The sequence below is a fragment of the Lonchura striata genome, chromosome 10 (genome assembly GCF_050655825.1).
Source record: "Lonchura striata isolate lonStrDom1 chromosome 10, ASM5065582v1, whole genome shotgun sequence".
NCBI lineage: Eukaryota > Metazoa > Chordata > Aves > Passeriformes > Estrildidae > Lonchura > Lonchura striata.
Genome location: NC_140712.1, coordinates 24,150,484 through 24,176,026, shown reverse-complemented (window position 1 = coordinate 24,176,026; position 25,543 = coordinate 24,150,484). Strand labels below are relative to the sequence as shown.

Sequence of the window (25,543 nt, the reverse complement as noted above, 5' to 3'; positions counted from 1 at the left end):
GTGCTCCTGGGGAGCCGCTTTCCCTATCCCAAGCTCATATCCCAGAGGGAAGTTCTGATCCCAAAACTCCTCCCGGGGAGCATCTCCAAGCTCCTTTTCCAAGGAATCCTGGAGAGGGACACCTGGAGCCCGATTCCTGGAATTTTTGGGATGCTGGACGCTCCAAGGGACATTTCCCTATCCCAACCTCGTGTCCCACTTATCCAAAGGGAAGTTCTGATCCCTGGGAGTATCCCAAAATTCCTTTTCCAAGGAATCCTGGAGAGGGGCACAGACAGGGACAGGCAACGGTGACAAATCCGTGTCCGGACCCCAAATCCCGGAAAACAGCGGATAACGGGAGCAAAGGCAGCGCAAGGAATTCTGGAATACCGTGGGCAGCAGGAATGCCACATTCCCGGCTTTTCCCCCCATTTTTTGGGATGTTAAGGAGGCATTTCCAGGTTCGGCTTTTCCGTGGCTCCTGGCTCAGTCGGGATTTTCCACGGAGCCGTTCTGGGATCTGTGTCCGCAGGGTCCTGTGGGATCTCCAGCTTCCCTCTGGAGATTCCCAAGAAATCTGGGAATTTCCCAGGTGATTTTTCCCAATCTCCCACTCCCACCCTGAACAAACCCTTCTCCCTCGGAAGCGCTGTCGATTCCCAGATTTTTTGCCACCCCGTTCCTGGAATGTTCAAACCCAGGAACGTTCAAACTTCCAGAGCAACCTCTGGAAGTGGGGCTGGAATGACCCAAACCATTCCATGATTTCCTTGAAAATCAGGCCAAAAAGAGGGAAAATCCCCCAAAAAAACCGGGAATGGAGTGGGCTGCAGCCGATCCTGCATCCCAGGGTGGGAGGGAGAGCCGGGAGCAGACACGATGGAATTCTCTGCGCTTCCACCAAAATATTCCAAGCGCTCCGGCGGCGGCCAAGCCACGGGAGAATTCCAGCCAAGAAAACCTCTGGCAGGAGCTGGAAAACAGAAACCCCTGGAAGTGTTTTTCCAGATCAGCACAATTCTGGCTTTCAATCCCGCCAGAGGATTTTTCCCTCTTTTTTCCTTTCCCCTCCTCCCTTTCCCTTCGGCCGGGCTTGGACCGGGAATGTTCAGGGTCAGGGTCTGGAGCTCAGGGGTGGAATGGGATGAGCTTCGAGCTTTTTCCCACCCAAATCATTCCAGAATTCCTGGATTTTCCTGGTTTGGAGCCTTTCCCAACCCTGCAGGCATGGACACATCCCATTCCCATCCTGGCCGGAAAACTGGGAATTAGGACCCAGCGCTGGGCTCTGCTTGGAGAGCAAATCCTGGGGTATCCCTGCTTTTGCTCTCCTTATTTTTTCGGGATGAAAGTTCAAAATCCATCCTCAGGCAGCTCGGAGCAGTCGGAGCTTTTCCCACTTAATCCCTGTTGGGTTTTTTCCCTTTGTTTTCTCCGGGAGCGGGGAACGGAGAGGGAGGCGAGGCAGGAATTGTTTGCTTCTGATTTTCTTTCAAAGCCTCATTTTTTGGCAAAGTTGTGATGTGGGAGCCGCTTCCCTCTTGGGAATCCGGGGGAAAATCGGGAGGTTTGGGATGATCCCAGGATGTGGGCAGGGAGAAAGCTTGAAAAAAACCAGGAATGTCTCCCTTCAATAGCGGGATGCTCCGGTTTTCTTGGGATGAGCTAGGCTACTTGGATATTTTTGGGAATTTGGGATAACCCATCCCAAATCCCTGATTTTTTTTTTTTTTTTTTTTTTCTTTTGAGAAGGAAAAATCCAGGATTTCTAGCCTGAGTTTCCAAGGAAAGTAAGAGTGGAGCAGCATCCCTAAAAACACCTTCCAAGCAGCTGTGGAAGCCTTTTTCCTGAGCTGCCAAGTTTCCATGAGGATTTGACAGCTCCAGCTGATGGATCACTCCCATTTCACTGAAAAGGGAAAAATCATTCCATTGTTTTTTGGGAGACAAGAATTCCGGCTTCGGGAGCTCCGCAGCCGCTCCGCATTCACGGCAAAAAGCTGGGAATGGTTGGGCTTTCCTTTGGGTTTGCCGCGTCATCCCAAAGGGATGATCCGACCCCAAACCCGCCGGCTTTTTGGGAATATTGAGGAGTGGGTGGTGTGATCCCAACATGAATGAACGGAAAAGTCTCCAAGAGGATTCCCTGCAGGATGGAGGGATGGGGGGCGGCACATCAAGCTGGAGCTGCTCCCAGAAGTTCATGGAATTCCGTGCATCTGAAATTCTTTGGGAATTGGGAATTACACCAGGAGATCCTCGTTTTCCACGGAGCCTCCACCTTTATTCCTCCTCATCCTCAAGGTTTTCCCATTCCTTTTCCCAGCCTTCCACCTTTTCCCTCTTCTCCACAACCAAATGGACATGGGAGTGTGGGAAAGCCTCAGGAAAATGAGCAAATTCCCAGAAATCCAGATTTCCCTGGATGCTGTTGAGGACAGCTCCAGCTGGAGATGATTTTCCCGTTGTGAATTCCCACATTAAGCCGTAAGACAGGAAGCGTTTCCATGAGAATCCTTGGATTCGGGAGCTTTTCCTTGAGTTTGGGATAAAAGAACGGGATGTTTGTCTTTGGAGCAGCAACATTTTTAAGGAATGACAATTCCTGGTCTAACAGGGAACATCTGTGCCGGTGGCTTTTCCAGCTGCTGGGAAGGGCCCCGTGGAACAAAAGAGCTCCTGTTTATCTGGAGATCCAGACTGGCACGGTTGCATCCATAGGATTTTTGGGAAGTTAAAAAAAAAAAATAAAATCCCATTTATTTTGGGAGCAGGAGTTGCCATCAGCTCACGGTGCCGAGGATTTTTGGGATAGCCTGGAAAGAAGGGATGGATTCCTTAGGTCCCGTGCTCTTCCTGCTTTGGGGTGGCTGGGTTGGAATGTTGTGGCCAAGGAAAAGTGGGAAAAGTGTTTGGATGTCCCAGGAATATCCTGACTGGAAGTTGGTGCTGGGATTTAGCAGCTCCCTTCTTTTGGAGAGCAGGAAAATTCCCGATGTCCGCTGGCGATCCCAATGTTTGGCTCCCGATGTTTGGAAAAATTCCAGCTCGGAGGAAATCCCCTTTTCCAGGGTTTTCCTGGGGAAAATCCCTTCCCTCCACTGGAGATCCCCGTGTTCATCTCCCACTGCTCGTAACAACCCCAGCTTGGAGAAAATCCCCTTTTCCAGGGTTTTCCTACGGAAAATTCCTTCCCAATTTCCTCACCCACCACTGGAGATCCCAATGTTCAGCTCAGGGCTGTTCGTAACAGCTCCGGGTTGGAGCAAATTCCCTTTTCCAGGATTTTCTGGGGGAAAATTCCTCATGGATCCCAGTGGGATTAGCTGGAAGCGCCCCACCAGCTCCTTGTTATTCCTTCTGCTGGAATCCTGCATCCATATCCATGTCCTGGAGATTTGGGAATGAAGTGGAAGGTGTCTCCATATCCACGTCCTGGAGATTTGGGAATGAAGTGGGAGGTGTCTCCATATCCATGTCCTGGAGATTTGGGAATGAAGTGGGAGGTGTCTCCATATCCATGTCCTGGAGATTTGGGAATGAAGTGGGAGGTGTCTCCATGTCCACGTCCTGGAGATGTTCTGGGAATGAAGTGGGAGGTGTCTCCATATCCATGTCCTGGAGATGTTCTGGGAATTAAGTGGGAGGTGTCTCCATATCCACGTCCTGGAGATTTGGGAATGAAGTGGGAGGTGTCTCCATATCCATGTCCTGGAGATTTGGGAATGAAGTGGGAGGTGTCTCCATATCCATGTCCTGGAGATTTGGGAATGAAGTGGGAGGTGTCTCCATATCCACGTCCTGGAGATGTTCTGGGAATGAAGTGGGAGGTGTCTCCATATCCATGTCCTGGAGATGTTCTGGGAATGAAGTGGGAGGTGTCTCCATATCCATATCCTGGAGATTTGGGAATGAAGTGGGAGGTGTCTCCATATCCATGTCCTGGAGATGTTCTGGGAATGAAGTGGGAGGTGTCTCCATGTCCATGTCCTGGAGATGTTCTGGGAATGAAGTGGGAGGTGTCTCCATATCCATGTCCTGGAGATTTGGGAATGAAGTGGGAGGTGTCCCTGCCCATGGAGGGGTTTGGGATGAGATGATCCTTAAGGTCCCTTCCATCCCGAACCATTCCATGACCCTATGGAAAAGCTCTTCCATGGGCAGTGGAGGGAAGGGACAATCCATGGGTTCCTCAGCTGATTCCAAGGGATTTGGTGCTTCCAGGAGGGTTTGGAGCCCTCCCTCCCCGCCAGGAATCTGTTCCTTGCTGCTGACGGGAATGAATTCCATAATTCCGCGTGGCAGAGTCACATTCCCAACTTCCTGCTGCTCCAACGGGAAGAGAAGGAGAACCTGTCCTTCCACTGAGGTCGGGACCCTCTCCTGCCGCTCCCAAATCCGGGAATTGCGGCTGAGGAATCCTTTTTCCCAGGGCATTCCCGTTGTCCCGGTGCTGACGGATCCGTGTTTTCCGCAGGCTGGTGGTGGGAGCTCCGTACGAATCCAACGGGCAGCAGAAGACCGGAGATGTCTACAAGTGTCCAGTGCTGAGTGACAGCCACGGAAACTGCACCAAGCTCAACCTGGGTATGGCGTTCCAGACCCAAATGATCCCTGAAAAACGGGATCTTGGGATGGGATTCCTCCCCGGGAAGGTGGAATTCCCAGAGAAGTCCCTGGATCCCTGGAAGTGTCCAAGGCCGGGTTGGGATGGGGCTTGGAGCACCCGGGCATGGTGGAAGGTGGCAGTGGATGGGCTTTGAATTGCTTCCATCCCAAATAATTCCATGATTCCCAGTTTGCTTCCCAAAGGGGGAGCTCTGGCCCACGGGGAGCTGCGTTTTCCAGAGGAACGGTTGGATCAGGATTTGGGACGCAGCTCAGTGACCAATCCCATTTGGGATTGACAGGGCTGCCCTGGGGGGGATTTCTGGGATGTGCCGTGGAAAAAACAGGGATTCCCTGGGAATCCAGGATGAGCAGCCGAGCCCTCGGAGGGGTTTCCCCCTTTCCAGCTCCCAGTCTCATTCCCAAAAAAAAATGTTCCTTCCTTGGTTTTTCATCCAGGGAAAAACCCAATTCTCACCTTCCAAAAATCCCCAAAACCAGGAGTGAAGCCGGCAGAGATTCTTCTCCGGCGCACAGTTCCCAGCTGCTCCAGTGATTCCGGGGGACGTTCCAGATTTCCCGGGAATGTCCAGATTTCCCTGGATCAGCAACCAGCCTGGGAATCCAGGATGAGGAGCTGAGCACTCCGAGGGATTTCCTCCTCCCCAGCTCCCGGCCTCATTCCCCAAAAAATTTTCCTTCCTTGGTTGTTCATGAAGGAAAAATCCAAATTTTTCCAATTTTTTTCTCACCTTCCAAAAATTCCCAAAACCCGGAGTGAAGACTTTTCTCAGCACACAATTCCCTGTTGCTCCGGAGATTCCAGGGGGAATCTGGGATTTCCCGGGAATGTCCCTAATCCCAGCCTCTCTCCCAAGGGCGGGTGACGCTGTCCAACGTGTCGGAGCGCAAGGACAACATGCGCCTGGGCCTGAGCCTGGCCACCAACCCCAGGGACAGCAGCTTCCTGGTGAGCGGCATTCCCGGGAATGCGGGCTGGGAATCCGGGAATGCGGGGCAGGAAGGCGCCAGGAGGTTCCTCTCGGTGGGTTTTTGTTCATGGAGCGTAGGGAGATAAAACGAAAGGTAAGAAAACTCAGGTAGAATTAAACGGAATCGAAATGAAGGAAAACGGGATCCAGTGAAATGAAGTAAAATGGAATTAAACTAAAAGGAAAAGGGATCCCCGGAACCAAATCCTGCTTTTTTCACCCCGCCAGGCCTGCAGCCCCCTGTGGTCCCACGAGTGCGGCAGCTCCTACTACACCACGGGAATGTGCTCCCGCGTCAACTCCAACTTCCGCTTCTCCAGAACCGTGGCTCCGGCTCTGCAGAGTGAGGACCGAGATCCCGGCTCCCATCCCGGCTCTGATCCCGGCTCCAATCCCGGCTTTGATCCCTGTTTCGATCCCTGCTTTGATCCCAGCTCCAATCCCAGCTCCTATCCCAGCTCCAATCCCTGCTTTGATCCCTGTTTCAATCCCTGCTTTGATCCCAGCTCCAATCCCAGCTCCAATCCCGGCTCCAATCCCTGCTTTGATCCCGGCTCTGATCCCAGCTCCAATCCCAGCTCCAATCTCAGCTCCGATCCCTGCTTTGATCCCAGCTCCAATCCTGGTTCCAATCTCTGTTTCAATCCCGGCTCCGATCCTGGCTCCAATCCCTGCTTTGATCCCTGTTTCAATCCCTGCTTTGATCCCAGCTCCAATCCTGGTTCCAACCCCTGTTTCGATCCCAGCTCCAATCCCTGCTTTGATCCCAGCTCCGATCCCAGCTCCTATCCCAGCTCCTATCCCAGCTCCAATCCCTGCTTTGATCCCAGCTCCAATCCTGGTTCCAATCTCTGCTTTGATCCCAGCTCCGATCCCAGCTCCTATCCCAGCTCCAATCCCTGCTTTGATCCCGGCTCCGATCCCAGCTCCAATCCCGGCTCCAATCCCAGCTCCCATCCCAGCTCCGATCCCGGCTCCGATTCCATCTTCAATCCCATTTTGACTGCACAAAACAAAGCCCTCATTAACCTGGAGTTAAATAAGTTGGAATTCGGGAGCCGGGATTTTATTTTGGAGGGTTTAAGTGATGTTTCCTGCCTTTCGTGGAGCTGGGAAGAATTCCCAGAAGCCTGTCCTGCTCCTGGGAGCTCCTCATCCCATGGGATGTGGTTCCCCAGCTCCAGAACCCCGCTGGTGCTGGTTAATTCCCAGGGAAAATGGGCTGGTAAAAATGGGATTTGGAGGGGATCAAGGCAGGAAAGGCAGAGCCCACCACCAAATTCCCAGGGCATAAAGAGGGCCTTGGAAAAAATGGGATTTTCAGGATCATGGCAGTAAAGGCATCATCAAATTCCCAGTGTCACTTCCCTCGTTATGTCCCACCCTCTCTGCAAAGGATAATTGGGATTTTAGGGATTTTTAGGGAGTGTTTATTTAATGGGATGCCGGGTCAGCTCCTCTCCCTGATTGCCAGGATGGGATGGAGATGGAGGCACCCAGAGGATCCCAGTCACTCCAATCCATGGATTCCTTCATCCATAAAAACCTACAGGGTGAAAGAGCAGCCAATAAATCTCTGAAATCCAGGATCATCAAGGAATGCTGTAAAACATCCGCAAGACTGAGACGATCCTCAGCAATTTTCCCCACTGGAAAAAATCCTGAAATCCTTCCTGCTCCGGCTGCGGAGCCGAGCCCTGGGGTCCCCTCCGGGGTTTTTGGCTGCCTCGGAGCCGAGGATTTCATGGGAAGGGAGGAAATGCCCGCCTTGTGTTCCATGGCAGGGCTGGGAATGACTCAGGGATCAGGAACGGCTCTGCGGGAGGAACGGAGAGCCGGATCCTGCTCCTCTTTGAAGTGTGGAATGATATTAAATGGGATCAAATTCCAAAGCTGAATCCCAAATGATGCTGCCGAGTGTTATTCCTAGGAAGTGATCCCATCTTTTCACAGCAGAGAGGATTCCTGTGGCTTCTCCCCACCTTGCTGGAGCCCAAAGTTCTTTCCCAAATTGTTGAAATCACATTTTTTTTTTCCCCCCCGAAAAATCCTGAGAGGAAGTACCTGGCTGGAAGTGAAGCCATAAATCTGCCCCTTTGCAGGAGGACTTTTAATAAATCCCTGGATTTTCCACAGGATGCCAGACCTACATGGACATCATCATCGTTCTGGATGGATCCAATAGCATTTATCCGTGGGTTGAAGTCCAGCACTTCCTGATAAATATCCTGAAAAAGTTTTACATCGGTCCTGGACAGATCCAGGTGAGGCTCTGAACTGTTTGTGTCATCCCAGGGCCATTCCCAATGTCCCTTTTCTGTCAAGCTGCTGGAATTTGTCAAAATATTGGGATTTTTTAACTTATCCCATGGGAAAGAAACGCTCCCATTAATGTCCCTAAGTGAGCTATGGAGGGATCCCGCATCCCAGTGGGAGCAGGGAGGACGAAACCCACGGAAAGGAGCTCTCCATGCTCTCGCTCCGAGTAATCATGGGTTGATTTAGGCAGGAATTTAGGCAGGAATATCCCAGATTTTCCCAAATAACCCAGTTTGGTCCCACCTGGAGATGCTGTGGGTCCACACTGGGACAGTGGAGCGTGGCACGTCTGGATCACCCCAAAACTCGGGAGCAAAGCAGGCGGGAGAGCCATAAAACTGGGAATGAATAACGATCCCATGGAGGGAGAAAACTGGGCGACGGAATTAAAAAAAAAAAAAAGAGCGATGGAATTTGGGAAAACAAAAATGAGCGATGGAATTTTTCCCCGTGGCTGGTGATCCCCGCGGTTCACAACGCGCGCGGTGGACGGGACCTCGTCCCGTTGGCCTTTCTGGTGCCATTCCCGTCGTTCCCAGGTGGGAGTTGTCCAGTATGGAGAGGACGTGGTCCATGAGTTCCACCTGAACGACTACAGGTCCGTGCAGGACGTGGTGGCGGCCGCCAGCCACATCGAGCAGCGAGGCGGCACCGAGACCAGGACCGCCTACGGCATCGAGTTCGCTCGGTAAAACCCCTCCCGCTCCCGCTCCTATTCCCAGGAAAACCTTCTAATCCATATTTTTCCCCCCTCCCTCTGTTTTCCCTGCTGCTTAAGAATGGGGGAATCGCCAGAGGTTTGCAGGAAAATGGGATCTGGGGGAAGCTTTGCGAGCGGCGCTTCCCAAAATTGCTCCGTCCTCGTTTGCAGCTGGGGCAGGCTCTGGAATTGTGTCCTATCCTTGGAAGTTCCCAGGGTGGAGCCTCCCAGCCCCCAAATTCAGCTCCAGGACTTGGAGCTGTCCTGGAGATCCCCGGGGAGTCCCCAGGAGCTCAGGACAGCTCCACCTCCTCCCTCTCCAGGGACAAATCCTTGCTCCTGCACTTTTCCCAAGCGGTATTCCTGCTGGGAATCATGGAATTTGAGGCTGGAAAAGAGGTCAACGATCAAGTCCAGCACTGCCAAGGCCACCACTGACCATGTCCCAAGTGCCGCATCCAAGTGGTTTGGAAATCCCTGCAGGAATGGCGATTCCAGCACTGCCCTGGGCAGCTCGGAAAAGTTTTGGATGGATCCTGGCCAGATCCGAGCACGGCCCTGAATTATTGGTGCCACACGGAGTCCCCAGCCCTGCTCAGTGTCCCTTTTCCATAAATTCGCTGGAATTTTGACCGTGCTTTGTCAAAATCCCGGGATGAGGAAATTTTCCCTCACAGGGAAAGGCTCCATGGGCCAAGGCCGGAACTGCGCTGGCCGGCTCAAGATCCGTTTCCTCACCCGATTTGGGTGAATTTTGGCCTCTTTCCTGCAAGGAGCGGGGAAATCCGCTTCCCAAAGCGATTCCCGGGGGTTCCTGCACCTCCCCGAGGGGCAGCAGCCCCAAGGACGCCTCGGGGCGGGCTCGGCCAGCACGGAGCCGGCGGGGCTGAGCAGCCCGGGACATCTCTTCACTTGCAGCTCGGAAGCGTTTCGGAAAGGTGGCCGGAAAGGGGCAAAGAGAGTAATGATTGTCATCACAGATGGAGAGTCCCACGACAGCCCAGACCTGGAGAAGGTGATCGAGGACAGCGAGAGGGACAACGTCACCAGATACGCGGTGGCGGTGAGTGACGGGGATGTCGGGCGGTGGAAGTCCTGCAGGGCTTGGCGGTGCTCCAGGAATCCCGACGTAGCAGGGCAGCTCATTCCCGCTGCTCCTGGAACATTCCAAGAGTCCCTGTGTGCTCCAGGAATCCCAAAGCACCAGGACGGTCCATCCCCACTGCTCCTGGAACATTCCAAGAGTCCCTGTCCATCTCCACTGCTCCTGGAACATTCCAAGAGGTCCCTGTGTGCTCCAGGAATCCCAAAGCACCAGGAGAGCCCATTCCCACTGCTCCTGGAACATTCCAAGAGTCCCTGTCCATCCCCACTGCTCCTGGAACATTCCAAGAGGTCCCTGTCCATCCCCACTGCTCCTGGAACATTCCAAGAGGTCCCTGTCCATCCCCATTGCTCCTGGAACATTCCAAGAGTCCCTGTCCATCTCCACTGCTCCTGGAACATTCCAAGAGTCCCTGTCCATCTCCACTGCTCCTGGAACATTCCAAGAGGTTCTTGTGTGCTCCAGGAATCCCAAAGCTCCAGGACAGCCCATTCCCACTGCTCTTGGACCATTCCAAGAGTCCCTGTCCATCCCCACTGCTCCTGGAACATTCCAAGAGGTTCTTGTGTGCTCCAGGAATCCCGACATAGCAGGACAGCCCATTCCCACTGCTCCTGGAACATTCCAAGAGGTCCCTGTCCATCCCCACTGCTCCTGGAACATTCCAAGAGGTTCTTGTGTGCTCCAGGAATCCCAAAGCTCCAGGACAGCCCATCCCCACTGCTCCTGGGGCATTCCAAGAATCCCTGTCCATCCCCACTGCTCCTGGAACATTCCAAGAGTCCCTGTCCATCCCCACTGCTCCTGGAACATTCCAAGAGTCCCTGTCCATCTCCACTGCTCCTGGGGCATTCCAAGAGTCCCTGTCCATCTCCACTGCTCCTGGGGCATTCCAAGAGGTCCCTACGTGCTCCAGGAATCCCAAAGCACCAGGACAGCCTGTCCCTGCTGCCCCTGGAACATTCCAAGAGGTCCCTGTGTGCTCCAGGAATCCCAAAGCACCAGGACAGCCCATCCCTGCTCCTCCTGGAACATTCCAAGAGTCCCTGTCCATCCCCACTGCTCCTGGGGCATTCCAAGAGGTTCTTGTGTGCTCCAGGAATCTCAACATAGCAGGACAGCCCATTCCCGCTGCTCCTGGAACATTCCAAGAGGTCCCTGTCCATCCCCACTGCTCCTGGAACATTCCAAGAGGTCCCTGTCCATCCCCACTGCTCCTGGAACATTCCAAGAGTCCCTGTGTGCTCCACGAATCCCAAAGCTCCAGGACGGTCCATCCCCACTGCTCTTGGAACATTCCAAGAGTCCCTGTCCATCCCCACTGCTCCTGGGGCATTCCAAGAGGTTCTTGTGTGCTCCAGGAATCCCAAAGCACCAGGAGAGCCCATTCCCACTGCTCCTGGAACATTCCAAGAGTCCCTGTGTGCTCCAGGAATCCCAAAGCTCCAGGATGGTCCATCCCCACTGCTCCTGGAACATTCCAAGAGTCCCTGTCCATCCCCACTGCTCCTGGGGCATTCCAAGAGTCCCTGTCCATCTCCACTGCTCCTGGGGCATTCCAAGAGGTCCCTGTCCATCTCCACTGCTCCTGGAACATTCCAAGAGTCCCTGTCCATCCCCACTGCTCCTGGGGCATTCCAAGAGTCCCTGTCCATCTCCACTGCTCCTGGGGCATTCCAAGAGTCCCTGTCCATCTCCACTGCTCCTGGAACATTCCAAGAGGTCCCTGTGTGCTCCAGGAATCCCAAAGCACCAGGACAGCCCATCCCCACTGCTCCTGGGGCATTCCAAGAGCTCATCGTGGCGGGAGCTGCTTTTGGGATGCTCAGCTCGGGATTCAGCTGCCGGGACCAGGGGCAGGCAGGACCCCAAATTCCATGAGGAACGTCCAGCCGGGAGGAATTGCAGCAGCTCCTCTGTTCCCAAAAAGCGGTGTCAGATCTGATGGGGCTTCTCCCACGTGGACACCCCACGGGGTTTTGGGAAGAGTTTTTATCCATCCTGGGAAAAGGGTCCAGAGGAGACGCTGAAGTGGAGCCAGAGCTGGAAGTGCCCAAGGTTGGATGGGGCTTGGGATAGGCGAAGGTGTCCCTGCCCATGGAACGGGATGAGCTTTAAGATCCTTCCAACCCAAACCTCCCGGGAATCCGAATTCCATGGAAGCCTCGTGTTTTGTTCCCAACCAGGTCTTGGGTTATTACAACAGGAGAGGAATCAACCCCGAGGCCTTTCTGAACGAGATCAAATTCATCGCCAGCGACCCCGACGACAAACACTTCTTCAACGTCACCGACGAGGCGGCGCTCAAGGACATCGTGGATGCTCTGGGAGAAAGGATTTTCAGCCTGGAAGGTGAGGGATGCTCCCCCCGGCACGTCCCAGCGCTGGGAATGTGCTGCTGATCATGTTTCCCCCCAATTTTGGACGTGGCTTCCACAATATCTGAGCCTAACAATCCTGCTTGGAGTATCTTCAGGTTTGAGGGGATGTCTTTATTTGGAGCTTCCCTCGGGAGCAGAGATCCCCTTTTCCAAAGGGCACACCTCGTTCCGGGCAGCGGAATTCTGGTGGCTTGGATTTTCCTTTTTATAGAAAACCTTGGAGATTTTGGTATGGGGGGAATTTGGGCGTCAGCGTCTTCCTCATCCATCCAATTCCAGGGCTGTAAACAGGAAAACCCACACACAGGAGCTCCCTGGGGTGCCAGACATCAGGAGATTATGGGAATAAAGTCGGGATTTCGGGTTTGTTGGCTGAAATGAAATATCAGGAAATATTTCTGTCTTAAATGTCAGCTCTTGTGACAACTTTGTTGCTCTCCCAGACTAAATTTATCCGAATTTCAGGAGAAAAATGCAGCCTGGAATGAACAATTGGAACAGAAATGGAGGGCTCACACTGGGAATGAAACATCCTGAATTTGGGGGATTTGGGCTCAAATCAGCTCACAAACTCCCCACGAGTTTCCCAGTTTTCTCTGTCCAGCTTGGAGCTTCCCTGTGGAAGTTGCCCCGGATGAGGAATTCCCCCAGTTGGAATTATGGAGCAAAAACCTCCAAATCCCCATTTTTGGGGGATCTTGCAGCCCTGCAAGGGGAGAACTGGAATGGCAGCAGAGCTCCCAGACCTCCTAACAGCACGAGGGTGTGGAACTGGGGAATTTAGGGAGAAATAGGATCATCAGGAGGACCTGGAGCTGCTGGAGCAATTCCAGAGGAGGCCACGGAGCTGCTCCAAGGGTGAAGCCCCTCTGGAGCCAGGCTGGGAGAGATGGGAATGTTCCCCTGGAGAAGGGAAGGATCCAGGGAGAGCTCAGAGCCCTGGGAATGTTCCCCTGGAGAAGGGAAGGATCCAGGGAGAGCTCAGAGCCCTGGGAATGTTCCCTGGAGAAGGGAAGGATCCAGGGAATCCTCAGAGCCCTGGGAATGTTCCCTGGAGAAGGGAAGGATCCAGGGAGGGCTCAGAACCTTTCCCAACACCTGGAGGGGCTCCAGGAGAGCTGGAGAGGGATTTGGGATAAGGGATGGAGGGACAGGACCCAGGGAATGGGTCCCACTGCCAGAGGGCAGGGCTGGGTGGGATTTTGGGAATTGGGAATTCCTGGCTGGAAGGGTGGGGAGGGGCACGAATGGAATTCCCAGAGCAGCTGTGGCTGCCCCTGGATCCCTGGAATGTCCAAGGCCGGGCTGGATGGGGCTGGGAGCAGCCTGGGATAGGGAAAGGTGTCCCTGGCCACAGCAGGGCTGGAATGGGATGGGAACCCACCATGGCTCAGCCCTTCCAGGAAAGGAAAACTCTCCATGAAACACAAATTCCATTTTTTGTTTCTGTTCTAAGGAACCAACAAGAACGAGATCTCCTTTGGACTGGAAATGTCCCAGACTGGATTTTCATCCCACGTTGTGGAAGTAAGTGGGGAAATAGTGGAATTTTTTTTTTTTTGCCCCCGCTCCAAGTGGGAGATTGGGATTTGGGACAAATTATTAATTACAGAGTTAAATAATTAACAGGAGGATAAGGAAGTGCTGCTGGATTATCCCATGGGACAGGAGGTGTTGGGAGACCCGAGCATCCCTTAGGATCTGCAGCAGATCCTCCCAATGCCATGACCTCTTGGGAAGGACACGCTGGGATCTTCATGGAGAAATTTCCTGTGGGGAAAAAACCACATTGGGAAAGCAGAAAGAGGCTGGAAGTGTCAGTCCAGCATTTTTAAAACCCTCCAGCACTCCCGGTGTTCTTGGAAGAAGGGTCTGTGTGGGATCAGAGGGATGGGGTCGCCTCCATCTGGGAAGAAATCCCACCGAAGCATTCCCGTTTTCCCACAGGACGGGATCCTGCTGGGAGCAGTGGGAGCCTACGACTGGAACGGAGCCGTCCTGAAGGAGACCAGCAGTGGGAAGGTGATTCCTCTGCGGGAATCCTACCTGCAGGAATTCCCGGAGGAGCTGAAAAACCACGGAGCCTATTTAGGTGGGAAAGCTCAACGAGGCCACGGTGTCACGGAGAGGGAATTCGGGATTTTATCCTTAAAAAATAGGAAGCACGGGATATTCCTCATGGGAGATGCAGCACAGGATCATCCTCACCTGGGAAGAGCCCGGCTCCGACCCCGGAGCGGGGCACAAATGGGATTTAAATTCAGGAGCAGCCGAGCCAGCGGGTTATCCGCAGCTTTTCTTGGAACGGTTTCAAAGCTCCGATGGAATTTCATGCCTAGGCAGGAAATACCTGCTGGGTTAATCCGTTCCATGTGCAGCCACTGGAGCTCTGGGATAAAAATATCAGCCTGGACTGTGAAACGCAGCCTCTCCTCGGAGATGTGGCGGGGAGAGAGGTGGGATTCTGTGGGATCAGCGCCTGAGGCTCTTCCCTGGGAATGGGGACACGTGGATCAGCTGTGGGGTGACAGCAGGGTGTCCCCCGGAGCTGGGATGGCCCGTGGGAATCGCTGCGGGAGCTCAGCTGGGCTCTCTTTTCCGCTGCCTGCAGTGAGAAATCTGGGAATATTAAGGAATGTTGGTGGATCCCGCTGAGGAGCAGCCGGGGGGACTCAGGGCTGATGGTTGGTTTGGGAATATCCCTCCAGGAGGAGAATTTTTAGGGAAAGGGGGACCCCAGGTCAGGCTGGTGAGCAGTGAAAGTGGTCTGGAAATCCCTGGAGATGCTCAAATTTCAACTGGATGTGATCCCAGGGAATGTGATTCAGTTTCATGATTGGCCAGACTTTTGAGTTCCATAGAATTCCAGAATTCTGGAATGATTTGGGCTGGAAAGGAACTTAAAGCTTATCCCATTCCACCTTCCCCTATCCCAGGCTTCTCCAAGCCTCATCCAGCCTGAGATTGGAATATTCCAGGGATGAGGCAACCACAGCTTCTCTGGGCATCCCGTTCCCACTTCTAAGGATTTAATTGGAATTTAAACCTGAGCCTGAAGGTTCAGGAACCTGGACTTGGGGCTAAAAACCGGGATTTGGCAGCCCCAGCTTTATATTCCTACAAAATCCCATCCGGAAGTGCCGCAGCCCAGGGGCTGATCCCAGCAGGAAAAAGGGACTGAGCAGGGTGGTTGGCTTAGGCAGGGTTATTTCCACCAGGAGGAATGGTTTTGATGGATTCGTGGCTTTTCTTGGGCTGGGAATGTTGACATCAAGCACCAGGAAAATTTTCCTGGTGTTCCCAGAGGAGCGGAGCAGCAGAAGCTGCACCTTCCCAACACTCAGCACCTCAGAGGGTTTGCCCAGCTTGATGTGAGCCACGGAATAAAACACCCCAGAATTCCGGGAATTGCGGGAATCGGATTCGCCTTGGATAAAAGAAGGATTTGCACGGGAAGTGGGAATCGGGCAGTGCTAAAACTCCCGGCACAGCCCCGGCTGTGGCAGAACCGCGGCGGCCGCTGGGGTCCACGTGGGCGATTTCATCTTCGCAAAAATCCAGGTTTTTTCAGCTCCCCTCTTTGGGAAGTGGCCGTGTCAGCAGCTGGGAGCCGATGGAAAGCTCCAGGTCCTGGGAGCAGGCAGGGAATCCTCACTCCGTGCCCATCCCTCCCCAGGTTACACCGTCTCCTCCGTCGTCTCCACCAAGCGTGAGCGGATTTACGTGGCCGGAGCGCCGCGCTTCAACCACACGGGCAAGGTCATCCTCTTCGACATGCACGGCAACAGGAACCTCACCATCCACCAGGCCCTCAAGGGAGAGCAGGTAATTCCGGCCGGGAATGCCGCAATGCTTTTCCCCCACGGAAAAACCAACCCTGTCCCTCGATTTTCCCGAGCTGGAGCGGCTCGGCAGCCAGCGTCTTGGTTTGAAAGGATGGGGATGCTGAGGAAGGCGGGAGCCTCCCTTGGAATGCAAAATTCAAACCCCCTCCCTCCGAATTATTATGATTTTGAAATTAAGGAGCTCCCAGGCAAAGGTGTGGGAGTAGGAATAACAGCTCTTTACTAAGAAAATTAAAAATACACACGTGTCGCTGTGGGACACTGAATGAGCACACAGAAGCTTGGTAAGTTCAAAAGAGAAAAATATCCAGTTTTATTCAAACATCTGGAATTTATAGAATTCCAAAGGTGACCCTGGATTGGAGGATGGAATTACCACCTCTCCAACCCCACTGGTCCAAAGATCAAAGCTGCTCCTCTGGGAATGCAGGGGGAAGGAAGCTGGGAATGCAGGGGGGAGAAAGCTGCTCCTCTGGGAATGCAGCGGGAAGAAAGCTGGGAATGCAGGGGGGATAAAGCTGCTCCTCTGGGAATGCAGTGGGAAGGAAGCTGGGAATGCAGGGGGGAGAAAGCTGCTCCTCTGGGAATGCAGTGGGAAGGAAGCTGCTCCTCTGGGAATGCAGTGGGAAGGAAGCTGCTCCTCTGGGAATGCAGCGGGAGAAAGCTGGGAATGCAGTGGGGAAGAAAGCTGGGAATGCAGTGGGGAGAAAGCTGCTCCTCTGGGAATGCAGCGGGAAGAAGGCTGCTCCTTTGGGAATGCAGGGGGAAGGAAGCTGGGAATGCAGGGGGAAGAAAGCTGGGAATGCAGGGGGGATAAAGCTGCTCCTCTGGGAATGCAGGGGGAAGAAAGCTGCTCCTTTGGGAATGCAGGGGGAAGGAAGCTGCTCCTCTGGGAATGCAGTGGGAGAAAGCTGGGAATGCAGTGAGGAGAAAGCTGCTCCTCTGGGAATGCAGTGGGGAAGAAAGCTGTTCCTCTGGGAATGCAGCAGGAAGGAAGCTGGGAATGCAGGGGGAAGGAAGCTGCTCCTCTGGGAATGCAGGGGGGAGAAAGCTGGGAATGCAGTGAGGAGAAAGCTGCTCCTCTGGGAATGCAGCGGGAAGAAGGCTGCTCCTTTGGGAATGCAGGGGGAAGGAAGCTGGGAATGCAGGGGGAAGAAAGCTGGGAATGCAGGGGAAGGAAGCTGCTCCTCTGGGAATGCAGGGGGAAGGAAGCTGCTCCTCTGGGAATGCAGGGGGAAGGAAGCTGCTCCTCTGGGAATGCAGTGGGGAGAAAGCTGGGAATGCAGGGGGAAGGAAGCTGCTCCTCTGGGAATGCAGCGGTCAAAGGCTGCTGTGCTGTTCCCAGGTCAGATTGTATCCAGGTAGGAATGCTTGGCTGCTCCCCTGGGCAGACAATTAACAATGAATGGCCCATGAACAGAAGACAATTAATAATTAATGGCTCATTAACAGCAGAGATCTCCAGGAGGGAGGATTGGCTGTGGGAGAGGTAAATAAAGCTGCCCCCCGCCCCAGCTCTGGCAGACGGCGGCAGAACACTCACCCCCGTTTCCAGCCCAGCATCCGCAGCGGCTCCGTGGCGGGTGGGGATGTCCCCGTGGATCCCAGGGGCCGGTGGCGCCATTCCCAGCCCGTCCTGTCCCCTCCAGATCGGCTCCTACTACGGCAGCGAGATCGGCGCCCTGGACGTGGACGGCGACGGCGTCACCGACGTGCTGCTGGTGGGAGCGCCCATGTTCTTCAGCGAGGGCAGGGAGCGGGGCAAGGTCTACGTCTACAGCCGGCGGGGGGTCAGTGGCACCGGGGACACGCGGGGACACGTGGGGACATGCGGGGACATGTGGGGACATGTGGGGACACCGCAGGGACATGTGGGGACACTGCGGGGACATGTGGGGACACTGCAGGGACACCGCGGGGACATGTGGGGACACCGCGGGAACATGTGGGGACACTGCAGGGACACCGCGGGGACACCGTGGGGACACCACGGGGACATGCGGATACATGCAGGGACACGCGGGGACACGCGGGGACACGCGGGGACACCGCGGGGACACGCGGGGGCACGCGGGGACACACGGGGACACTGTGGGGACACCACGGGGACACGCGGGGGCACGCGGGGACACGCGGGGACACCGCGGGGACACCACGGGGACATGCAGGGACACCACGGGGACACTGCGGGGACACCGCAGGGACATGCAGGGACACCACGGGGACACGTGGGGACACGCGGGGACACGCGGGGACATGTGGGGACACGCGGGGACACGCGGGGACACTGCGGGGACATGTGGGGACACCGCGGGGACATGCGAGGACACGCGGGGACACGTGGGGACACCGCGGGGACGCCACGGAGCGCCCCTGGCAGCCGTGTCACCCGCTGGGGTCTCAGGGGAACGGGACAACGGGATCTTTGCCATGTGGGAACGCGGGTGTCCATCCGGAGAAACCGCCCCCAGGCACGCGGCTCCTGCCAGGGAGAGCTCAGAGCTCCTTCCGTGCCTGAAGGAGCTTCCCTGTGGAAGGTGGGGCGGATGGGAAGGGAGTTCCGGGATGAGGAATTCCCCCAGTTGGAATTATGGAGCAAAAACCTCCAAATCCCCATTTTTGGGGGATCTTGCAGCCCTGCAAGGGGAGAACTGGAATGGCGGCAGAGCTCCCAGACCTCCTAACAGCACGAGGGTGTGGAACTGGGGAATTTAGGGAGAAATGGGATCATCAGGAGGACCTGGAGCTGCTGGAGCAATTCCAGAGGAGGCCACGGAGCTGCTCCAAGGGTGAAGCCCCTCTGGCGGCAGCCTGGGAGAGATGGGAATGTTCCCTGGAGAAGGGAAGGATCCAGGGAATCCTCAGAGCCCTGGGAATGTTCCCTGGAGAAGGGAAGGATCCAGGGATGGCTCAGAGCCCTGGGAATGTTCCCTGGAGAAGGGAAGGATCCAGGGAAATCCTCAGAGCCCAAGCTGGAGCATGGCATCCCTTCACCCAAAGCACTTTATAATTTGCGGATTATTTTTTATTTATTATTATTATTATTATTATTATTATTATTAATAATAATAATAATAATAATAATATCAATAATAACAATAATAAGAGTAATAACAATAAAAACAATAATAATAATATAGTGAGATTTGTATTTAATATACAATTTATTACAAATATGGGATGTTTATTATTATGGAATTTGTATTTGTTATTGAATGTTATTTTTTTTTATTTAATTAAATAATTATTAATTATTACTGCTATCGAATGATTTATGTCGGGTGCAAAGCAGACGCAGGGCTGGCTCAGGGCTCGTCATTCCCAGGGATGTGCTCCCAAAATCCCCCATCCCTGGGAACGCTCCCACCTCCTTCCTTGGAGAACCCCTCGCACCGCACTGTTCCCTTTGGAATTGTCTCCCTTCCTTCCTCCCCTTGGCAGAACCTCTTCGTTCCCAGCGGAGCCCTGGTGGACCTCCAGAGTTACCAGAATTCCCGTTTCGGCTCCTGCATCGCCGCCGTTCCCGACCTCAACCAGGACTCCTACAACGACCTGGTGGTGGGGGCCCCGCTGGAGGACGAGCACCAAGGAGCCGTCTACGTTTTCCTCGGATTCCAGGGCACCATCCTGAAGAAGTACAAGCAGGTGGGCCTTCCCCGAGCTTGCTTTTCCTCATCCTTCACGGGAATAAATACCATTTGTCCCTCTTTTAAGGATCGGTGGGGCGGGACAAATCCATGCCCGGGATTTAATTGTGAATTATTGCGGACGGATATTTCCTCTTTTGAGGCATCCGAGAGAAAACGTTGGAATTCAAGCATTGGAACGGCAGCGGTGGAGTCCCCATCCCTGCTGGGGTTTAAGATGTGGCACTTGGGGACGTTTGTGGTGGCCTTGGCAGTGCCAGGGGGTGCTTGGACTCGACAGTCTTGGATGGCTTTTCCAACCTGAGTTATTCCATGGAATAACCTCTTGGAACGGGGAGTTTTCATGGGCGAGGCGGAGCCAGCCTGGCAATCCCTCAGCGGGCAGGGCTGCTCCTGCTGGGATCCAGCCTGGATCGTTCCCGTTCCTTTCCAGCGGATCGCGGCCGCCGGCCTCGCTGCGGGCCTGATGTATTTTGGGTGCAGCATCCACGGGCAGCTGGACCTGAACGAGGACGGGCTGGTGGACCTGGCCGTGGGCTCGCTGGGCAACGCCGTGGTGCTCTGGTGAGCCGGCCGTCCTCGGCGCCCTCTCCCCATCTCCTCTGCCCAACTCATGCCAAAGGTTTTCCAGGAAAAACTGGTCTCCCAGCATTCCCAACCATCTTTCCTGAATAATCACCCGCTGCCCAACGGGGCTGTGGGATCTCGCTACCCTCGGGCCCTGAAAGGATGCCAGGCTTGGTTTTCCATTGGGTTTCATCCGTAGTTCTCCAGAAATTCCGAATTTGTGGGGATTTGCCCAGGCTCCTTCCGGTCTGGTTTAATTAGAGCAACATTTTCAAATGTTAATTAATGTTTGGAGAGTCCCTGGAAGCTGCTGGGACGGAGGGTGGCTGTGTCCAGCCGAGATGGGTCAACCTGGGCTCTGCTTGGAGAGCGCCTTTGGTCTTCCCAACCTTCCATGAAAAGGAGGGAAAAGGAGGGAAAAGGAGGGAAAAAGGCAAAGCTGGAGCTGTGGGAGACTCCGGGATGTCCCATCCCGAGCCAGCGCCCATCCCGTGGCCTCTCCCAACCCCACAGGTCCCGCAGCGTGGTCCAGATCAACGCCAGCCTCCGCTTCGAGCCCTCCAAGATCAACATCTTCACCAAGGACTGCAGGCGCAACGGGAAGGAGGCCACCTGCATGAGGGCCTTCGTCTGCTTCAGCGCCCTCTTCCTCTCTGCTCGCTTCCAGACCGCCAGCGTGGGTAAGGACAGAACCCCAATTCCTGCCTTGCTCAGGTCTCCAGCCCCGTGGAAAACCCAACTTTTGGGATGGAAACCATCCAGGAGCTTGGAGGAGCTCACGTGTCCATCCGGCGCTTTGATGGCACTCACGTTGGTCCCTGTCCCAGCCGAGTCTCCGGGTTCTGGTGGTGCTTCTGCCAAGGCAACACCCTCAGGATGAATCCCACCCCGTCCCTCACCTATTCCCTGGGCTGAGCTCTCCTGGGATTTGCCTTTCCATGCTCTGCGTGACGGGAATGTCACGCCAGCGGGACAGGAGAGGACGTGCCCGGCCCGCGTTCCCCGGGGCTCCTCCCGCCTCCCACGGGACACAGCTGCTGGCCAGATGTGCACGCTCCACATTCCATTCCCGGGGAATCCGTGTGGCTGGCCCAGCTCTCCCGTTAAACCCCTGGATGGTGCCGCGACCCCGAGTGATCCCGGCGGATTCCCGGGAGTCAGCGGAGCGGGGCCGCGACAGCGGCTCAGCCCCTGCGGGCCAGCAGCAAACACCGGCCCAGGAAAATCAGGATCCAAAGCCAAAGGAAAAGCTCCCATCACTCAGACCAGGAGTTTAGTTTTGCTCTGTCAAATCCAGCTTTTTTTTTTTTTTCCCTGCTGCTGTCCCTGTGGGATAAAAACTGAGTGGGATTTCCTTATTTAATTGATTTTACCTTATTTCCCCTGGAAATAAGGAGTCGCCCCCTGGATGAGCGTCTCTGCTCTGGAGCTCTCTGGGAGAGCTGAGGGTGTCCAGCCAGGAGAAGGGAAGGATCCAGGGAATCCTCAGAGCCCTGGGAATGTTCCCCTGGAGAAGGGAAGGATCCAGGGAGAGCTCAGAGCCCTGGGAATGTTCCCCTGGAGAAGGGAAGGATCCAGGGAATCCTCAGAGCCCTGGGAATGTTCCATGGAGAAGGGAAGGATCCAGGGAGAGCTCAGAGCCCTGGGAATGTTCCCTGGAGAAGGGAAGGATCCAGGGAATCCTCAGAGCCCCTTCCAGGGCCTAAAGGAACTCCAGGAGAGCTGGAGAGGGGCTGGGGACAAGGGATGGAGGGACAGGAGCCAGGGAATGGCTTTGAGCTGAAAGAGGGACAGATGGGATTTTGGGAATGAATTGTTCCCTGTGAGGGTGGGGAGGAGCTGGGATGGAATTCCCAGAGCAGCTGTGGCTGCCTCTGGATCCCTGGAAGTGCCCAAGGCCAGGCTGGAGCAGCGTGGGATGGTGGGAGGTGTCCTTGCCGTGGCAGAAGCTGCAGTGAGATGGGATTGAAGGTCCCTTCCCAAACCAGTCTGAGATTCCGTGGCTCTCTGAAATCCATGCTTGGCTGGGAATCTCCAGTTTCTTTCAAACAGCAGTGCAGGAACCAAAGGATCTCCATAAATCATCCCGGCGAGGGGTGAGCTCTTATTCCCACAGACCAGCACGGGAACTCTTGAGAGGCGAACAATTCCACGCCCGCACAGATTTTACACAGGGCCTTGCAAAGATTCATTCCCAAAACTCATTTGGAGAGAGAGGAGAACTTTTCCCAGAACCTCCTCAGTTTCCCTGGATTGTTCTTAGCAGGGAATGGGCACTGGGGCCAACTTTTTGCCCAGGGTTTGGGGTGTGTGTCCCCGCAGGGCTCAGGTACAACACGAGCATCGACGAGCGCCGCTACTCGCCCCGGGCACACCTGGACGACGGCGGCGAGCGGGCGGCGCCGCGGGCGCTGGAGCTGCGCGCCGGCCAGGAGCTCTGCCACACGCTCCCCTTCCACGTCCTGGTGAGTCTGGAGCAGATGTTCTCTGCACCATCCAGAGTGGGAATGAGCCTCATCCCGCCGGATTTGTCCCGCTGGATTCCTGCCCGCCGGTTCGACGTGCTCAGGGACGGAGCTGCCGGCACGTGGCAGCTGCTGGGTCCCCAGGCGGTGACATCATTGCAGCTTCCATGTGCTCCACGTGCTCCTCAGCCCAGGGACAGGCTGCTTTTCCTGCTCCAAAAGCAGGAATGCTCGCTGGTTTTCCATCAGGAATGGAGCGTCCCCGTGCCACTCGCTGGCCCGGCAGGGTCCCACCCCTGGGTGCGGAGCTGGTGGATCCCTCGCTCGCGGGGAACAGCTGCTGCACAAACCTGGCCAAAACCAAACATTCCCAGGGAATGAGGAGAATCTCATGGAAGCCAGGCAGGCCCACGCTGCCAGACTGGCCCAGCCCCAAGCCCCGGCTGAACTGCCGTGAACTTTTGGGAAATTTGAGGCTGGAGACGGAGGTGGAGCTCGTGATTTAGCCCAAAAAAACATCAGAGCATCCCTCTGCACCTCGGGGCAAGGCAGGGGAGGAGCTCCAAGGGGCTTCCAGAGGGCAGGGTTAGGTGGGATACCGGAAAGGAATTCCTGTCTGGGATGGAATTCCCAGAGGAGCTCTGGCTGCCGCTGGACCTCTGGAAGTGTCCAAGGCCAGGATGGATGGGGCTTGGAGCACACTTGGAGATGGGATCTGGTTTTTGTTGCATCCCAGCCCTGGGCTGGGGCTGCAGGACGGATCTGTGGCCTTCGAGGGCCACCCCGAGGTGCTGCCCCAGCCCAGGTGGCCCCGGGCTCCTCTCCACGTTCTCCGTGTGCCGCAGGACACGGCGGATTACGTGAAGCCGGTGACGTTCTCCATCGACTACGAGCTGGAGCATCCCGAGCACGGCCCCATGCTGGACGATGGGTGGCCCACCTCGCTCAGGGTCTCTGTAGGTAGCAGCTGCCAACCCCTGGTGCCACCTCCCAAAATTCCACCTCCCCATGTGCCACCTCCCCACGTGCCACCTCCCACGTGTCACATCCCTGGTGCCACCTTCCCAAAATTCCACCTCTCCAAGTGTCACCTCCCCAGTGCCACTTCCCAAAATTCCACTTCCCCACATGCCACCTCCCAAGTGTCACATCACATCCCTGGTGCCACCTCCCAGAGTGCCACCTCCCAAAATTCCACCTCTCCAAGTGTCACCTCCCCAGTGCCACTTCCCAAAATTCCACCTCCCCGCGTGCCACCTCCCACGTGTCACATCCCTGGTGCCTCCTCCCAAAATTCCACCTCTCCAAGTGTCACCTCCCCAGTGCCACTTCCCAAAATTCCACCTCCCCACGTGCCACCTCCCAGGTGTCACATCACATCCCAGATGCCACCTCCCAGGGTGCCACCTCCCAAAATTCCACCTCCCAAAATTCCACCTCCCCACGTGCCACCTCCCAAGTATCACATCCCTGGTGCCACCTTCCAAAATTCCACCTCCCCACGTGCCACCTCCCAAGTGTCACATCACTGGTGCCACGTCCTAAAATTCCACCTCCCAAAGTTCTACCTCCCAGGGTGTCACCTCCCAACGTGTCACCTCCCCAGTGCCACTTCCCAAAATTCCACCTCCCCACGTGCCACCTCCCAAGTGTCACATCCCTGGTGCCATCTCCCAAAATTCCACCTCCCAAAGTTCTACCTCCCAGGGTGTCACCTCCCAATGTGTCACCTCCCCAGTGCCACTTCCCAAAATTCCTCCTCCCCAAGTGTCACATCCCTGGTGCCTCCTCCTGAAGTTCCACCTCCCAAAGTTCTACCTCCCAGGGTGTCACCTCCCAAAGTGCCACCTCCCAGGGCATCAGGGCAGGTTTATCTCCAGGAGAATGGTCACCGAGCTGCTCTCGTTGTCCCCTCAGGTCCCCTTCTGGAACGGCTGCAACGAGGACGAGCACTGTGTCCCCGATCTGGTGCTGGATGCCAGAAGTGACATTCCCAGTGCCATGTGAGTAGGTGACCCAGATCATCCTCCAAGAGTGTCACCAGCCGGGGGAGGCTCCAAAACTCCAGCCCCAGTTTGCGTTCCGTAAATTCTGACATCACTGGTCCTGCATCCAGCATCGCCACAAGGTTCATCCGAGCCCTCCATGAGGTGCTCCTTGGCACTTCTGAGCCTCTCCCTGCCTGGAAGGAATCCGTGGTTTTTCGGGGAATCCACAAACCAGCGAATATTTGGTGCCATGGTGACGAATCCCAGGGATGCAAAGCAGGAAATACCAGGGAATAACTGCAAGGCTGGCATTACCCACCTGGCAATTACGGGCTTGACTCATGGAAATAATTCCACACTGCAGCTCCGTGGTTACAGAAATATTAAAGGTTATCCCTGCATCCACAGGAGGCCTCGGAGCTGCTCCGAGGGCTGGAGCCCCTCTGGAGCCAGGCTGGGAGAGCTGGGAATGTTCCCTGGAGAAGGGAAGGATCCAGGGAATCCTCAGAGCCCTGGGAATGTTCCCTGGAGAAGGGAAGGATCCAGGGAATCCTCAGAGCCCTGGGAATGTTCTCCTGGAGAAGGGAAGGATCCAGGGAATCCTCAGAGCCCTGGGAATGTTCCCTTGGAGAAGGGAAGGATCCAGGGAGGGCTCAGAGCCCTGGGAATGTTCCCTGGAGAAGGGAAGGATCCAGGGAATCCTCAGAGTCCTGGGAATGTTCCCTGGAGAAGGGAAGGATCCAGGGAGGGATCAGAGCCCTGGGAATGTTCTCTGGAGAAGAGAAGGATCCAGGGAATCCTTAGAGCCCTGGGAATGTTCCCTGGAGAAGGGAAGGATCCAGGGAGGGATCAGAGCCCTGGGAATGTTCTCTGGAGAAGAGAAGGATCCAGGGAATCCTTAGAGCCCTGGGAATGTTCCCTGGAGAAGGGAAGGATCCAGGGAG

General features: G+C 55.3%; 1 protein-coding gene across 2 annotated transcripts in view; it reads left to right on the top strand.

Annotated features, from left to right (window-relative positions):
• ITGA11 (integrin subunit alpha 11) overlaps positions 1-25,543 on the top strand; it is a 46,727-nt gene that overhangs the window by 6,992 nt on the left and 14,192 nt on the right. Inside the window, exons 3-19 of one of the 2 annotated variants that reach the window (XM_085589053.1) lie at positions 4,460-4,569; positions 5,469-5,560; positions 5,811-5,925; positions 7,719-7,846; positions 8,441-8,589; positions 9,582-9,664; positions 11,893-12,058; positions 13,544-13,614; positions 14,035-14,109; positions 15,764-15,912; positions 17,582-17,722; positions 19,374-19,577; positions 20,013-20,143; positions 20,660-20,826; positions 22,469-22,611; positions 23,457-23,567; positions 24,529-24,614. In XM_085589053.1, the coding sequence (XP_085445179.1) occupies positions 4,460-4,569; positions 5,469-5,560; positions 5,811-5,925; positions 7,719-7,846; positions 8,441-8,589; positions 9,582-9,664; positions 11,893-12,058; positions 13,544-13,614; positions 14,035-14,109; positions 15,764-15,912; positions 17,582-17,722; positions 19,374-19,577; positions 20,013-20,143; positions 20,660-20,826; positions 22,469-22,611; positions 23,457-23,567; positions 24,529-24,614 (2,121 nt within the window). Of the gene's footprint in view, positions 1-4,459; positions 4,570-5,468; positions 5,561-5,810; positions 5,926-7,718; positions 7,847-8,440; positions 8,590-9,519; positions 9,665-11,892; positions 12,059-13,543; positions 13,615-14,034; positions 14,180-15,763; positions 15,913-17,581; positions 17,723-19,373; positions 19,578-20,012; positions 20,144-20,659; positions 20,827-22,468; positions 22,612-23,456; positions 23,568-24,528; positions 24,615-25,543 lie in introns of both variants that reach the window. The other variant, XM_077785962.2, reaches the window with a different exon arrangement.